The 17,209-nt window shown below is 44.1% G+C and overlaps 1 protein-coding gene across 1 annotated transcript; it reads left to right on the top strand.

Moving 5' to 3' along the window:
* Positions 1 to 306: 306 nt before the first annotated feature.
* LOC115570868 (myosin heavy chain, fast skeletal muscle-like) lies at positions 307 to 15,223 on the top strand. The gene is made up of 39 exons (XM_030399641.1): positions 307 to 410; positions 486 to 713; positions 796 to 939; positions 1,583 to 1,739; positions 1,834 to 1,861; positions 1,957 to 2,071; positions 2,185 to 2,277; positions 2,363 to 2,426; positions 2,493 to 2,591; positions 2,715 to 2,818; positions 2,898 to 3,036; positions 3,193 to 3,311; positions 3,937 to 4,086; positions 4,165 to 4,335; positions 4,434 to 4,740; positions 4,826 to 4,908; positions 5,014 to 5,101; positions 5,193 to 5,310; positions 5,382 to 5,505; positions 6,475 to 6,611; positions 6,733 to 6,988; positions 7,172 to 7,414; positions 7,493 to 7,669; positions 8,644 to 8,789; positions 8,878 to 8,968; positions 9,052 to 9,441; positions 9,535 to 9,661; positions 9,748 to 9,866; positions 10,703 to 10,899; positions 11,000 to 11,183; positions 11,433 to 11,598; positions 11,741 to 11,865; positions 11,957 to 12,265; positions 12,353 to 12,556; positions 13,242 to 13,367; positions 13,485 to 13,655; positions 13,748 to 13,948; positions 14,052 to 14,183; positions 15,082 to 15,223. The coding sequence occupies exons 2-39, from the start codon at positions 510 to 512 to the stop codon at positions 15,097 to 15,099; spliced, it is 5,826 nt and encodes a 1,941-aa protein (XP_030255501.1). The 5' UTR covers positions 307 to 410; positions 486 to 509; the 3' UTR covers positions 15,100 to 15,223.
* Positions 15,224 to 17,209: the final 1,986 nt, after the last annotated feature.

The raw sequence follows: 17,209 nt of genomic DNA, 5'->3' as shown, positions 1-17,209 counted from the left end.
AACATCTGAGCATCTATGTGATGCTGGCTCTCTGGCAGAGGTCACCGTCCTTTGGCAGTCATTCTTTTCTTGAGCTGCAGTTGCTCTCTGCCATGGATTTATAACAAAAGCTCAGTGACATCTCCATGATATGGCATGCCAAGCTAATCACTTCTCTCCACCCACATTCATTTGAGGCTTTGACCTAAATATAGGTGTTTGTTGTGTCTCCTAAGGCACCGAGAGGGACCTTATAAAAGCAGTAAGGGTCAAAGCTGGGCACATTTTTCAGCTGGGACTGCTGCTGGTGAGGGCGTGCTTCTGTGTCATTGTTGTGTGGGTGAGATAGATACTGACTTTACTGGCAGGATTTCATCTTGTTTGTGATTCAGGTGGAGGATACATAAACATACTTTCTACAGCCCACAGAGGTAAGAGTTGGTATTGATTATGATGAATGATAATGATTATTCTAGTATCCCTAACCCTAACCCTGGATCTTTCAGTCCCCTCTGGGCTGTGTTGCAGAGATGAGTTCGGATGCTGAGATGGCTGTGTTTGGGGAGGCTGCCCCGTACCTGAGGAGACCTGAGAGAGAGAGAATCGAAACCCAAAATCGTCCCTTTGATGCAAAAACTGCAGTGTTTGTGGTGGATCCAAAGGAGCTGTTTGTCAAAGGCACTCTGCAGAGCAAAGATGGCGGCAAAGCCACCGTTAAAACTAACGCAGGACAGGTGTGTTTCGCTGTGGACGAGGCTAATCATCCATATACTCTCCATATCGTTCTGCTGATGAAGGGCTCATCTCTCCTCACAGGTTGTTACAGTGAGGGATGATGAAATCTTCCCCATGAACCCGCCCAAGTTCGACAAGATCGAGGACATGGCCATGATGACCCACCTCAACGAGGCCGCTGTGCTGTATAACCTCAAAGAGCGTTACGCAGCGTGGATGATCTATGTGAGTAGTGCAACTTTTACTGTAGTTGATGATGGTCATTCTCACACAATGCCAGAGGAGCTGTTGCTCAACAGACACCATGCAGACCAGCATTAGAGCTGCAGTAAGTTGCCCTGACAACGGTAGAGAGATTTTAAGAAATGGTCTTCAACCAGATAATGTCAGACTGTTACCCAATAGCTCCATGTAAAAAGAAAGTCCCCATGATGCATAAAGCAGTTCTCAGCGCAGTTCATTGCCAAAAGAGGAAATTCACTTTTTGAAAGTGCTGTACATCCCAGTAGATGTGCACTTTATGATGTGCATTTCAAAAGATGTCGATGCCTTGATAAAAACCAGCGCAAATAATTATGCCTAAAGCATTGTCTTTAAGTATTTTATGTACATGCAAAATAATAAATAAATACACAGACAATAATTTACAACAATTAAATTAAATTAAAACAGAATTACATAAACATTTTATGTTAATGTAGTTGTGATCTATACAGTTAAGGGGAACTTCTACTTAAACATCCAACACAATGTGTGATTATTAGTATTAATTTCTGAAAAGAAATGTTGGTAAATATATCAAATCACCAAATAAATGCTTCCTCTAACAGATGGTGTTGTTTTTTTTTTTTTTTTTTACACTTTTCAGACCTACTCTGGGCTCTTCTGTGTCACAGTGAACCCTTACAAGTGGCTCCCAGTGTACAACCAAGAGGTCGTGGTGGCCTACAGGGGCAAAAAGCGCCAGGAGGCTCCACCTCACATCTTCTCCATCTCTGACAACGCCTATCAGTTCATGCTCACCGGTGAACTCAAACTGTTGTTACATTCACTTATATATAAAGTTCTGATGCAAGGCAGGATGGCATTATGACATGGCTGTGGTGTTATCTGTTGTAGATAGAGAAAACCAGTCCATCCTCATCACGTAAGCTGCACGTCGATGCAAATGCTTCAGCCTGTCTGTGATACTTTTTTGTCATAAGGGGAAATAAAACATTTCTGGCGTGTCTTGCTCTGCAGTGGAGAATCCGGCGCGGGAAAGACTGTCAACACCAAACGAGTCATCCAGTACTTTGCGACAATCGCAGGGACTGGGGACAGGAAGAAAGATGCCGCTGCCTCTGGAAAATTACATGTAATATTAGAAAGAATTGATGCTTTTTCAAGTGTGCTACAAGTAGTCGACTTATAATGTTTCAATGCATATACCTGTAACCAAATCATGTCTCGTCTGCGTGGTTTCTGCAGGGGAATCTGGAGGACCAGATCATCTCTGCTAACCCACTGCTGGAGGCCTTTGGGAACGCCAAAACTGTCAGGAACGATAACTCCTCCCGTTTTGTGAGTTGAAAGATAGAGATTCTGCTGGTGCCAATAGTTTATTGACCAGCCTCTTTCCTTTTATAAGTATTGTTTTGTTTTTCAGGGCAAATTCATAAGAATCCACTTTGGCACCACAGGGAAACTGTCCTCTGCTGACATTGAAACTTGTGAGTTCACAACACAATAGACACATGCAATGTTTCGTTCAAGGCTCATCCAGTTTTACTTCACAGACTTGCTGGAAAAATCCAGAGTAACGTTTCAGCTGGCTGCGGAGAGGAGTTACCATATTTTCTACCAGATCATGTCCAACAAGAAGCCCGAGCTCATAGGTAACACAAGAGAGATCGCTGTAACAGTGCAACTGTATGTACATGTGTTGTCATTGTATGTTCGAAGTGAAGTGTGTGAATTACAAGGCTTGGATGTGACTGGCTCATTACTTTTCCATGCAGAGACTCTCCTCATCACCACCAACCCCTACGACTTCCCATTTGTGAGCCAAGGGGAGATCTGCGTGGCCAGTATTGATGACAGCGAGGAGCTGATGGCCACGGATGTGAGTCACAACCTTTGCTTTTCCTTCACTGTTATAATTCACTGGTCCTTACATCAGCCTGCTGGTGATGTACTTTCAGAGTGCTATTGACATCCTGGGCTTCACCGGAGAGGAGAGGATTGGCATCTACAAGCTAACAGGTGCTGTGATGCATTATGGGAATATGAAGTTCAAGCAAAGGCAGAGAGAGGAGCAAGCAGAGCCGGACGGGACAGAGGGTGAGCTGGATTTACTTTCATCTTTGAATAATCCCTTGTTTCTTCTCGGGATTATAGTTTTTATCATATATGGATTCTTCTTATCTTCTTAACTTATCTTCTCTCCTGTCACACTTTTCTTCATAGTTCTCTGACTTGATCTTTTTCTCTGACCAGTGGCTGACAAAGCAGCGTACCTGATGGGCCTGAACTCTGCTGACCTGCTGAAAGCTCTGTGTTACCCCAGAGTGAAGGTTGGCAACGAGTATGTGACCAAAGGGCAGACTGTTCAGCAGGTACTGTGAATTTGATATTGCCACTTATAAGAGCATATTACTCCTTATAATGTTCACCAAAATAAGCTTATCTTAGACGGACCGTAGCTGATACTATGGAGCTGAGAGAAAACACATGTCCAAAACAACCTCAAAGCTGTGCCAACCGATATTTTTTTACATTTTAAATGTACACACCTACTTTACACTCCCTGCCAGGCACCACACACAGCAAACAGAGTAAAGACGCACAACATGGATCATGGAAAATGTTTCCCTTTAATGCATGGAATCCATTTTGAACCATTTAAGTCGAAGTACCACGTCCACAGTTCCATTAAAATATTTTTTGATATATTTTTGACCCGGAAGTTGTTTAGTATGGCTTTAATGACTCACACAGTACGTCTCGCTCATAAACTACTCCGTTTACGGCAGTTTATGAGCTGTAGCTTTGCAGGTACACATACCAATCTCCGAGACCCTTCTCCCAGTCTTCTGCTGCTCCTCTCTGGGCTCGGGGTTCAGGAGCCGCTCTTCGCCGCTACTGCAGTGTCTCTGAGCTTGTTAGGTTGAGCAGACAGGCAGGGTGGCAGAGCAGCAGTGAGCAGCAGAACCTTACTGTGAACTCAATGTTATTGTGCAGGTCTACAACTCTATTGGTGCTCTGGCCAAATCAGTCTATGAGAAGATGTTTATGTGGATGGTCCTCCGCATCAACCAGATGCTGGACACCAAGCAGCCCAGGCAGTTCTTCATCGGGGTCCTGGACATTGCTGGGTTTGAAATCTTTGATGTGAGTTGCCATTAACCAAAGAATTTCTGGAATTTCTCACATATGAAGTCGTCCTACTCTAAAAGTTTTGTTTTGCAGTACAACAGCCTGGAGCAGCTGTGCATCAATTTCACCAATGAGAAACTGCAACAGTTTTTCAACCACCACATGTTTGTGCTGGAGCAAGAGGAGTATAAGAAGGAAGGCATCGAGTGGGAGTTCATTGACTTTGGGATGGACCTGGCTGCCTGTATAGAGCTCATTGAAAAGGTTGCTTAAATGGATATGATGTTGTAAAATGTCACAGAAATACATGCCTCTGCAGAATGACTTTATATCTTATAACAGAGTTGTTCCGTCCTCAACAGCCAATGGGCATCTTTTCCATCCTCGAGGAGGAGTGTATGTTTCCCAAAGCCTCCGACACCACCTTCAAAAACAAGCTGTATGACCAACATCTGGGAAAATCCGGCAACTTCCAGAAGCCCAAGCCTGTCAAAGGCAAGGCTGAGGCTCACTTCTCCCTGGTGCATTATGCTGGCACTGTGGACTACAGCATCACAGGCTGGCTGGACAAGAACAAGGACCCGCTGAATGATACTGTAGTCCAGCTCTACCAGAAAGCTAGCCTCAAACTACTGGCTTTCCTATATTCTAACTATTCCACAGCCGATGGTAAGAATCTGAGAATGTGTTCCCTGGAACTGTTTGACCTTAAGGTCTGTCCGTATACTGCAGATAAAGAAATGTCTTCTTCTAGATGCTACTGGTGGAGCCGGTACTTCTAAGAAAACGACAAAGAAGAAGGGCTCGTCCTTCCAGACTGTGTCAGCCCTCTTCCGGGTAACTAAATGATATTGGATTCCCATAAGTAACTACACATAATTAAGTAAGGAAACAATCGCTCAGCTTTTGTGGGACAGTGTAGTGACTGATAATCTCTAACAGGAGAATCTGGGAAAGCTGATGACAAACCTCAAGAGCACCCATCCTCATTTTGTTCGGTGTTTAATTCCAAATGAGACTAAAACTCCGGGTAAGTGTCAGATTAATAAACACTCTTAATCAGACTATTTAAATCATGTCTCAGGCAGTGTGATTCTGATGTGGCTCTGGCTGACCTTTAGGCATTATGGAGCACCACCTGGTCATCCATCAGCTGCGATGTAACGGTGTGCTGGAAGGAATCAGGATCTGTAGGAAGGGCTTCCCCAGTAGGATCCTGTATGGGGATTTCAAGCAAAGGTGAGAAGCAGAGGTCAGGTTGTTTGGTCAGAAAACAAAAACCCCTTCTCTAACAGGGGTTTGTCTTACAGGTACAAAGTACTGAATGCGAGTGTAATACCTGAAGGACAGTTCATTGACAACAAGAAAGCTGCTGAGAAGCTCTTGGGGTCTATCGATGTGGATCACACACAGTATAAGTTTGGGCACACCAAGGTAAATGATTCTGAGTGATACAACAGGCCTCAGTGTGTTTGGACTGTAGTGCTGCTGCTGCATCCAACGGTTCTGCTAAGTATGTGGATGAGGCAAAGTGAGGCGACGCCATGAGAGCCTCTGTCACGTGTGGACGCTTATTCACATTTGTATGATTCAAATGACAGCAGGTCTCGGAGAGTGTAAGGGGCCTGTGTGCCCACTGACAGGAGTTTAGCCATTCGAGGCAGATATTAACACTCTTGCAAACAACATATCAAACAAACCACTAAAACGTGTTTGAGACTCATGTCCATATGTTGAAGGGACAGTTATACCCAAAGTCAAAAACATGTATTTTTCCTCTTCCCTGTACAGTGTTTTTTATTCTCTAGCTAGGCTTAAAGAGCCAACGAAAACCACATTTGAAAAATTTAACAGCAGTGTCTCTATTTCTATGTCTTACTTTTTTATTTTATTGTTTATTTTTTGTACTATTATTAATGTTTATTACAATGTTACTGTCCTTTGGCTGCTGTGAGGAGGAAATGTCCTCGTTTGCGGGACAAATAAAGGAAATTCTGATTCTGATGGACAAGAGTTTTCATGTTTCATGTTGTTTCAGTCAGCTAGCCTCTTGTCCATGAGTAGATGCACGCCTCCTCCTGACCGGTGATACAAAGAAACATAGTTTAAAGTGAGAAGCTACGTAAGCAGGTCAGGATTTCTGAAAAGAGACACTGCTGTCAAACTTTTCAAAAGTATTTTTTCTTTGAGAATCACAAGCTGAGTGCTCTATAGTCACTTTATGCTGGAGAGAAGGCCGGCAGAACCTCAGCAGAACACACACAAACAGCCTTGATGGATAAAAGCACCACACGTAAGAGGAGAAAGATGTATTTTTGATTTTGCGGTGAACTTTCCCTTTTCGGTAATTTGGTGTAGTATTGGCGAGTGTCTCAAGTTATAACCAAATTCTGTTTCCTGAAGGTGTTCTTCAAAGCTGGACTCTTGGGTCTACTAGAAGAGATGAGGGATGAAAAACTGGCATCTCTCATCACCATCACTCAGGCCTTGTGTCGTGGCTTCCTGAGAAGGAGGGAGTATCAGAAAATGATGGAGAGGAGGTAATCACAAGTATGGTAGATTAAAATCACTGATCACTTGTCACATGTACAAAAACACTGTAGATCTGTACGGATGTACTTGTTGCTTTGAAACTAAAAAACAAACTCCTACACTTTCCAGAGAGTCCATTTACATCGTCCAATACAACATCCGCTCCTTCATGAATGTGAAACACTGGCCATGGATGAAGCTCTACTTTAAGATCAAGCCACTGTTGAGGAGCGCTGAGACCGAGAAGGAGATGGCCATCATGAAAGTGGACTTCGCCAAGTGTAAGGAGGATTTAGCCAAAGCTGAGACCAAGAGGAAGGAGCTGGAAGCTAAAATGGTTTCATTGCTTCAGGAGAAGAATGACTTGTGTCTGCAGATTCAGTCTGTAAGTAGAGAGAGCATGCATGTTGCAAAGATACTGCTGTTAATGTAAGTCACATGTCACATGCTTACTACTTGATTTTATGTTGACTTCTGGTCTTCATGAATATGCTGTGTGTTTTGGATGGAATGGGGAGGGACTTGGTTGGGGTTAAATGCAAACTGTGCTTTTTTTTCTCTTCAACAGGAAAGTGAGAGTCTGGCAGACGCAGAGGAACGATGTGAGGGGCTTATCAAGAACAAGATTTCACTGGAGGCCAAAACCAAAGAACTGAGCGAGAGACTGGAGGATGAGGAGGAGGTGAACGCTGAGCTAACTGCCAAGAAGAGGAAGCTGGAGGACGAGTGCTCCGAGCTGAAGAAAGACATCGATGACTTGGAGCTCACCTTGGCCAAAGTGGAGAAGGAAAAACATGCCACTGAAAACAAGGTGTGCATCTGCTGACCTGAACACCAAGCCCACATATGTAAACACTGACTAACAGAGTACTTTTTGCCTCACATTCAGGTGAAGAATCTGACCGAGGAGATGTCCTCTCTGGATGACACCATCGCCAAGTTATCCAAGGAGAGGCTGGCCCTGCAGGAGGCCCACCAGCAGACACTGGAGGATCTGCAGGCTGAGGAAGACAAAGTCAGCTCTTTGACCAAAGCCAAGATTAAGCTGGAGCAACAAGTAGATGATGTAAGCTTATGGCCTCTACCTTTTGGAAGCTACAGTATGTAAAGCTTTGATCAATGTTTTTACATATTTATATTATAACTCCACCAGTTGTACTCATTAAAGTGTGTTTACGGTGTTGGGGAGTACTACTGCATGTGTAAAGAAAAGTAGATGTAAAGCCTTTTGTGTCACCAGAGTTTGAAAATGAAAAAATATGTGGGTGTTCACATCAGAATTTCAACAACTCGCTGGCGTTCTTGTCTAATCTCAACCATGCACACACCACAAGATTTGGAAATAATGGTGCATCGTGCAATAATGGTGCATCAAGGGCTAGAATGTTTACCATTGCTCGACCTGGCAACCCTCGGGGCAGCCCCTTGAGTCTTCTAGCAGTTCGATAGGTTACCGATTGGATCTGTACATCCCTCAAATGATCAGATTTGTCCACTGATTGTTGGAGCGGCCCGAAACTCCTTTAGTGTTAGGCCTGCCTTAGAAAGAAGCCAAAACTTATAATCTCTGTTTAAGGCTATCAGTTTAACACACCGGCATCTCTGACAGAACTGTTGGTGGTCAAGTTGCATTGTTGGTAATGTAGGTGGAATGATCAGTTGAATGGATGAACTGTCTGTGTAATTATGTGAACCCAGAGAATTATTTTCAGCCTCTTCTAAGGTTATTGTTTTGGTTCTGACTGTTCTGATTCACTCTCCCTGCTCTCATCATCGTTGGTTTCCAGACTAGCTCACAGAGAGCGTTAGCAACTAGCTGGTGAACACGGTGGAGCATCAAGCAACTTAAGAGCCAGATGTCCAATTTAGAAATTAATGAGACAAAAAAAAAGCTAAAATGAAAATAATTGTTGGACGTATGTGCTCCGTTTTACCATATGAGCCGTACAAAGTGATGATATGTCAGTGCTGTATTTAAAGCTTATGATGCCACGTGGGTGGCCAAACCAAATCAATAAATGTGAGATCTGATTGTGTCAGCTTGAGGGCTCTCTGGAACAAGAAAAAAAGGTGCGGATGGATGTCGAGAGAGCCAAAAGAAAGCTCGAAGGAGATCTGAAACTGAGTCAAGAATCCATAATGGATTTGGAAAATGACAAACAACAACTGGAAGAGCGCCTTAAAAAGTATGTATTGGTGCAGCAGTGTCTAAGCATAGTGACTGGTACGTTGCTGCACATATTCATTAACCACATGGTGTGGTTTTGCAAACAGGAAAGACTTTGAATTCAGCCAGCTTGTATGCAAGATCGAGGATGAGCAGAGTGTGGCGGCACAGTCTCAGAAGAGGATCAAGGAGCTTCAGGTACTTTAGAGACTGAAAAGGTTGGACTGAAAAAGTGCTGCAATCCAATGAATGATGGTTGTTTCTTGATGCTCCTTACCCAGGCTCGCATTGAGGAGCTGGAAGAGGAGATTGAGGTGGAGCGTGTCGCCAGGGCGAAGGTGGAAAAGCAGAGGTCCGATCTCTCCAGGGAGCTGGAGGAGATCAGCGAGAGGCTGGAGGAGGCCGGGGGAGCCACTGCTGCTCAGGCAGAGATGAACAAGAAGCGAGAGGTGGAGTTTCAGAAACTGAGACGAGACCTTGAAGAGTCGACGCTCCACCATGAGGCCACCGCTGCCGCTTTAAGAAAGAAACACGCTGACAGTGTGGCTGAGCTGGGAGAGCAGATCGACAACCTTCAGCGGGTCAAACAGAAGCTGGAGAAGGAGAAGAGTGAGTACAAGATGGAGATCGATGACCTGTCGAGCAACATAGAGGTCACGGTCAAGTCAAAGGTGAGCAGGCCAGTATAGACTGTGCACTGTATTCAGTATGTATTCAAGTGAATATAACAGTTTTTGTTATCTTTTTAAAAATAAATATTACAGATCAATTATGAGAAGATGTGTCACTCTCTGGATGACCAGCTGGGAGACTACAAGACAAAACACGATGAGAACACTCGCCTGATCGCTGAGATTAATGCTCAGAGGGCAAAACTTCAGAATGAAAACGGTAAACAGCGGAGTTAAATCTCGTTGGAGAGACTCCTAAGGTCAAGCACTTTTCTCTTACGCCGTGTTCTGAAAACTCTCCAACAGGCGAGCTTTCTCGTCTTCTCGAGGAGAAAGAAGCGATGCTCTCTCAGATGCTGAGGGCTAAGATGGCCTTCACTCAGCAAACTGAGGAGCTGAAGAGGCAGGTTGAAGAGGAAACAAAGGTTTGCTGCATTACTGCACTGTGCAACCAAGCAATGACTGTCAGATCAATAATGTTTGAACATCAGGAGGATAACTGATAACTAGCTTTCTCTATGCAGCGAGGACATTTTGAACTCCTAAGCTCAGCCAGGCTAACACATTAACCAAACTCAGTTGTTATGCCTCAGCTGCACTTTCCTTCCTTGGTTTCACACTACTTAGCCAGTGATCCATCCACTGGTGCTACCAAGTACATTTAACAGAGATACATGAAACGATTAATACCACTACTACATCTACGCTAGATAAGAAGTTAGAGCCAGCAGGCAGTTAGCTTAGCTGAAAGGAACACTTCACCCAAAATTGTAAATCCAGTCATCATCTCCTCCCCCCATGCTGGTGAAGGTCAGGTGAGGTTTCGTAGTCCACAAAACATTTCTGGAGCTTCACATCAGCTCTGCAGCTACAGTTATAAAGGTGTAAATAACGTCTTTTCAGATATATGTTGGATCTCAGGGCTCCAGAGTCCTGGATTACAGCAGACAAGCTGTATTGAGCCACTTGATGTTTTTTTGGTTGTTTTTAAATCTCCAGCTACTTCGGTTGTTTAGCAGAACGCTGGAACTCTGTTTTGCTGTGAAGCTCCAAAAATGTTTTGTGGACTACGACGCCTGACTTTACAGACGCTGGGGAGGAGATCATGACTGGATTTACGATTTTGTGTGAACTGGTGCTTTAAGATGAAGCAGGGGAAAACTCGTGATGACAGGATTATTTGAACCTTGAGGGGAAAATCTGCTTTGATGACATAAAACTTTAATCAGCTAAAATCCAAATCTTCCTCCCTGGCTGTCAGGCTAAGAACGCCCTCGCCCATGCTCTCCAGTCTGCACGTCATGACTGTGATCTGCTGAGGGAGCAGTTTGAGGAGGAGCAGGAGGCCAAGGCTGAGCTCCAGAGAGCGCTGTCCAAGGCCAACAGTGAGGTGGCGCAGTGGAGAACCAAATATGAGACTGACGCCATTCAGCGCAATGATGAGCTGGAGGAGGCTAAGTGAGGGTCGTATGCACACACACAACAGACATTATGAAATGAGATAATTGATAGCAGAGAAACTGACAGTGAATGCTCTACTTCATGCCGTTATGCTCAGGAAAAAGCTTGCCCAGCGTCTGCAGGATGCTGAGGAGACCACTGAGGCTGTGAACGCCAAGTGCTCATCTTTGGAGAAGACGAAGCAGAGGCTGCAGGGAGAGGTGGAGGACCTCATGGTCGACGTGGAGAGGGCGAATGCTCAAGCAGCTGGCCTGGATAAAAAGCAGAGGAGCTTTGATAAGGTAACAAAGATGTAATGTATGTTCATTATGTTAGACCAATCACAGCAGGCCACAGATACTAACAGTAACAATCTGCAACATTATTATTCTATGTGGGCTAACATGCCAGCGGCTCAACACACATTCTGTTAATGACAGCCTTTACATTTGAAAGTCACAGGAGATTTGAGAGGCTAAAAGCGAAAGTTAAAAGTGGTCTCATAAAATCATCCATCCAGATCCATAACCAACAATTTGCATCTTCCTCAGATTCTGTCTGAGTGGAAGCAGAAGTATGAGGAGTGTCAGTCTGAGCTGGATGGATCACAGAAGGAGTCTCGCTCCCTCAGCACCGAGCTCTTCAAAATGAAGAACTCTTATGAGGAAGCTCTGGAGCACCTCGAGGTCCTTAAACGAGAGAATAAAAACCTGCAACGTACGTATGTCACTGTCAGACAGGAAAGTTCATCTGACGCTGGATCGGATGGTTCTGAATAAACACCAAGGATGTTTTGTTCATATGTCAGTTTATGTTGCCGTTTGTCTGAAAAAACTCAAATACATTTTGACACATTTAGAGGAAATCTCTGATTTGACTGAACAACTTGGAGAGAATGGTAAAGCCATCCATGAGCTGGAGAAGACTAAGAAGCAAAGTGAGACAGAGAAGACAGAGATCCAGACTGCTTTGGAAGAGGCTGAGGTAACTTGGTGTAATGAATACATTACTTACACCATTATGGCTCATTCCTCTTTATCAATGTGTTCTTATTAAATTTTTCTCTGGACTCCAGGCTTCTCTGGAACATGAGGAATCTAAAATCCTACGTGTCCAGCTGGAGCTGGCTCAGGTCAAAGGAGAGGTCGATCGCAGGGTGGCTGAGAAGGACGAGGAGATCGAGCAGATGAAACGCAACAATCAGCGCGTCGTGGAAACAATGCAGTCCGCCTTAGATTCCGAGACGCGCTGCAAGAACGATGCCATGAGAATCAGGAAGAAGATGGAGACCGACCTCAACGAGATGGAGATCCAGCTGAGCCATGCCAACAGGCAGGCAGCTGAAGCCCAGAAGCAGCTGAGGAACATCCAAGCCCACCTCAAGGTGAAACATTCTTCATTGGCAGCTTCGGCTTCAGCATTAGCTTTTTTGGATAAATCATACAACATTTACCCTCCTGTCCCTCTGCAGGAACAAACCCTTCACCTGGACGAGGCACTGCGGAGCCACGAGGACCTGAAGGAGCAGGTGGCCGTGATGGAGCGCAGGAGCTGCCTGATGCAGGCGGAGGTGGAGGAGCTGAGGGCCGCTCTGGAACAGTCGGAAAGAAGCCGCAAACTGTCTGAACTGGAACTGGCTGATGCCTGTGAGAGAGTGGGGCTGCTGCACTCCCAGGTGAGTCGCAATATTACACACTATCAATAAGGGCCCCTGAAATCTGAAGGGTCAGCACTGTGATGTGAGAGATGTGTTAGTGAGGATGGTACTGGGTTTCAGTAAAACAGTCTTCCCTATCCGTCCACTGTCTCATCTTCCATTTTTCTCTCCTTCCATCATTGCATCTGTGCAGCTAGAAAATGACATTCTTATTGAATATTCTGTCACTGTGGGCGGTGTGGTCAGGTAACATCAGCTCTCACCTGAACCTAGCTGTATATCAATCTGTGGAAAACTGACATTCCTGAAAAAAGGTTCCAGCACAGCCAGCGTCTTTACTGCCTCCAATTCATCCTGCACCTTAAACAGAAGAATAAACAGAGAGAAATAATCAGACTTAACATTAAAAGTTGTCTACATTAATTTTATCCTCACCTCACCTTTCTCTCCTCTGCTGTGCTTCCTCGAGGATCCTCGACTTAGTTTCACATAGTCAGACCTTCGATGTTAACCAGGACACAGAGGAGGAGAGAAACTGGCTCGATGGTAAATGAAAGCGAAACGCAGTCAAGAACATGGAGCTGAGATAGAAAGATTAATAACGATAATTCTTTTTTTCTTAGGGGTGCTGAGATAAAATGTAGGTGTGTTTGAGCATCGCTGGATGATGATATACTGTTTGCTAACCTTCTTCTGGCTACAGAACACAAGTCTCCTCAACTCCAAGAGGAAGCTGGATGCAGACGTCAGCCAGCTGCAGGGCGAGGTGGAGGATGCCCTCCAAGAGGCTCGAAATGCAGAGGAGAAAGCCAAGAAGGCCATCACTGATGTAGATATCATGTGCTTCCCTTCTTATTACTGTATATCTAACACTTACAGAAAGATACAGCCATAATTATTAAACAGCATATGTCAAACCAATCAGTTTAAAGCACTGTTCATGTAGGCGGCCATGATGGCAGAGGAGCTGAAGAAGGAGCAGGACACCAGCAGCCACCTGGAGAGGATGAAGAAGAACCTGGAGGTGTCCGTGAAGGACCTGCAGCACCGCCTGGATGAGGCCGAGAGCCTGGCTTTGAAGGGAGGAAAGAAACAGCTCCAGAAACTGGAAAATCGGGTATCACACTGGGCCATTTGAGATTCAGGTAGCATTAGCGAGGACCTAAGTTATAACTGTTGGGTTTGATGTGTTCGGACTCTCTGTTGTAGGTGCGTGAGCTGGAGGGTGAAGTGGAGAGTGAGCAGAAAAGAGCTGCGGATTCTGTCAAAGGAATCCGTAAATATGAGCGGAGGGTGAAGGAGCTCACGTACCAGACTGAAGAGGACAAGAAGACCGTCCTGAGACTGCAGGACCTGGTGGACAAGCTGCAGCTCAAAGTCAAGGCCTACAAACGGCAGAATGAAGAGGCGGTGAGATCTGTTCCGACTCCCGGAGAAACAAAGAGGAATGACTGTCTTTTTTGATAGCGATGATAAATGCTGATTAGAGCATCCTGTGTGTGTTTGTCCACAGGAGGAGCAGGCCAGTACTCATCTGGCCAAGCTGAGGAAGGTGCAGCATGAGTTGGAGGAGGCACAGGAGCGAGCGGACATTGCTGAGTCCCAAGTCAATAAGTTAAGAACCAAGAGCAGAGAGTTTGGAAAGGTAACACTTTTTTCACTGCATTAATCGATCAGTTTGGTTTATTTGGATCATTATTGGCTGAGCTGTCGGCTAATCTTCCAGAGATTTGACCAGTGAAATAATTTAATAGATGGTCAGATTATTATTACAACAGGTAGACACAAATTACAATGATTTCTTATATACTTCGGTCCTAAGTTCCGTCGGATATATTGGTTTATATTATTCACTCTTCGTGTAAACAGTGACTCTTCTTGTTACGTCACTCTTCAGTAAAGTTGAATTCATGTCTGTGCTGCTTTGCATCATGGACGGGGTAATATTCAGAGGTGAACACACTGTTGACTCTGATATCACCATTCACACTCCAATTATGACAGAAGACGACATTTTATTGATCTAAACATGTCACATTTTACAAAGACACTAAACAGTGACAATATAGGCTGCTTCTTTGTCCCCGTGGAGAAAGTCCCCAGACTCCCTTAACAAGTGTTTCAGTTTAGGGAGTTGTTGAGGTGGAGACACTTTATAAACTCTGTGAAACACTGCCTCTGACTCATTCTTTATTATTTGGAAATTCAGCAAATGTTCTACATGAACTTCTTTCTTTCTTTGTATAAAAAAACATGTCTGTTTGTCCCAGTGATGGATGAGTTTATATCATGTAGAGCAGGAAGTGACATTAGATAACAGGTGGTCACTCAGATGCAGGTTAAAGTAGCTGTGATCTGATGGACTGTCCACATGTGATTGGATCACTCAGGACTGATTTTATCAGCAGGTCCGATCAGTATGAACTGCTTTGTACAAAGGAAGCTGCAGGTGTACCCATTTGACTGTGCAGTGCATTACATCTTTCCTTTCCTTTCCTTTCCTTCCCTTTCCTCTCCTTTCCTCCTGTCCTGTCCTCTGTCAGGCTTCTGAAGCAGATTAGACGACACAGAGGACCTCCTCTTTTTCTTCTTGGACTTCTTAGTGAAAGTAGAAACTCTGCAGATTGAACAACTCTTTCTGTTTTGCTGTGAGACTGTAGCAGAATAAAGTGGTGTGAAGCATCAGCTTTGTCTGTGTTTTTTTCTCCACATCTTGTGACATTATTGTCTTTAATTAGAAATACTGTATCAGCCAACATAAGTCAGTTTCTGGATACCAACACAAATGAATGGAAACTGAGTGTTTATCGTAGTTCTTGGTGTATTAGCACATCAGTGTAGGCTCAGTAGTGCTAATTAGCCTCTCAGAGGAGTCAGTGAACCAGATAATCAGTTTTGAGTGTGCAGTCTCTATGAGTGCAGTTTGTGTCTAATTTGAGCATCTGTTTGCAGAGCTCAGTCCAGAGCCCGGCAGAATGCCTCCTGAGATTTACGTTCCAAGTTCAAATAGCCGTCCTCTTCACTGCCGCTCATCTACATACAATACCTAATGCTAGCATGAGACAAGTGGATTAAACATGATTAGCCCACGATAATCAAAGGAGGATCTGGACCAATCAGAAAGGCTGCACGGATGTAGCATGTATTTAACTCTGTCACTCCATCCTCGAACCTGACGGAGGCATTCTGCACTGTTTGCTTTTGTTTCTGTCAGCGTCCTCATCATGACAGGAATCTCTTTGGTCTGGGACTCAGATTAGAAGTTAAAGTGGGACATGGAAGTAAAATACTCATCAGCATGTCTCTCATACTTGCAGGTACGCAAAGGAAAACTCAGCAGCACATGTTCTCTGAAGGGAGATGTGTTTTGAAGCTCACCTTTTCAAAGATGTTAAAACCCTCCAGAAATACAGTACAACAATAATGTATGGCATGAGTTGAACTCTATACGTGTTACATACATTCGAACATTTTTAAACTTTTTAGTAGAGAAAGTAATCAGAATGAACCAGGATCTTGACTAAAGCATTTGTTCTGTAGCCAAGTGACAGGACACTGGTTGTGTCCACATGACTGTTTCTATCTAATAGTGTCTTAACAAGCAGAGAAAAGTCTTAAGTATTTTTTTTGGGCCTTTTGGCTTTATTTGGTCCGCTGCAGCAAGGACAAAGCCTCTGCACATTGGACGCCTGCTCTACCAACTGAGCTAAACGGCACCCTTACTTTGTATTTTAAATAAGGTTGCTTTTGTTGTCAAAAACAAAATGAATGAAGGGATTTCATTTCTTAATGTGTCATGCATATTACGTGTTGATGAAGGTCCTCAGTCACCCAGCTCATGGTCGTTCTAAGAGTCGAACAGCAAGTATTGATCTGTGTGTGTAGGTTTTACAGGTGTCCTTAACAACTCTGTAAGGACACTCCCACACAGCACGCAGGATCGTGCATATAACCAAGCCTCGACCACACAGGCTTTCCATAAACCATCAATTCATGCAAACCAGGACCAGAGTGCAGCAACTATAACAGATACAAACCAGAGACAGAAACTGAGCACAACAAAATTCAAAAATCACCGACAACATTTACTGTGAAGTACAAGTACCTCAGAGCTGCACCCAAGTACAGTACTTGAGTTAATAATTTTAGTTACCTCCTGCCTGAGTAGACATCGGTGATGGAATGTGACTATATTTCTATTTTCTGCATTTATGCTCTCACTCTATTACATTTTAGAAGCAAACTTTATACTCATACTACATTTTTATACTCTACTACATTTATATGGCATTGTAGGTCACTAGTTACTTTACATGCTGCATCAGAGCCAGAGAAGAGTATTTTTAAATGAATTTATAAAAGAAATGATTCCAATAATCTGAGAAATTGTGAATATGGTGACATCTGATGATGACAAAAGTTCAAACAGTCACACCATTACATTAACATTCATGTATATTGAATATCCGTGGTCTTCATATACTATAAGTCCTCATGAGTCCAAGCCTGAGTAAGTGATGGATAACAATACGTGCCTGTGTGACGGGACGAGGCCACAGCTCAGTGAGGTTTCTGTATCACACCCATCGTGCAGCGGGGATGATCTATGTGAGTCACACATGCTCTCCTTGTGAAAAAAGGCCAAATGACCTGGTTGATAACACTGACACC

The sequence above is a fragment of the Sparus aurata genome, chromosome 20, assembly GCF_900880675.1.
Source record: "Sparus aurata chromosome 20, fSpaAur1.1, whole genome shotgun sequence".
In the NCBI taxonomy this organism is placed as follows: Eukaryota; Metazoa; Chordata; class Actinopteri; order Spariformes; family Sparidae; genus Sparus; species Sparus aurata.
Note: the sequence above shows the minus strand (reverse complement) of the source record. Positions and strands in the feature narration are given on the sequence as shown.

Coding starts and splice junctions, on each gene's coding strand:
- LOC115570868 (XM_030399641.1), top strand. CDS start 510: ATGAGTTCGGATGCTGAGATGGCTGTGTTTGGGGAGGCTGCCCCGTAC. Junction 4,336..4,433: donor GTATAGAGCTCATTGAAAAG/GTTGCTTAAATG, acceptor CGTCCTCAACAG/CCAATGGGCATCTTTTCCAT. Junction 9,662..9,747: donor AAAACTTCAGAATGAAAACG/GTAAACAGCGGA, acceptor ACTCTCCAACAG/GCGAGCTTTCTCGTCTTCTC.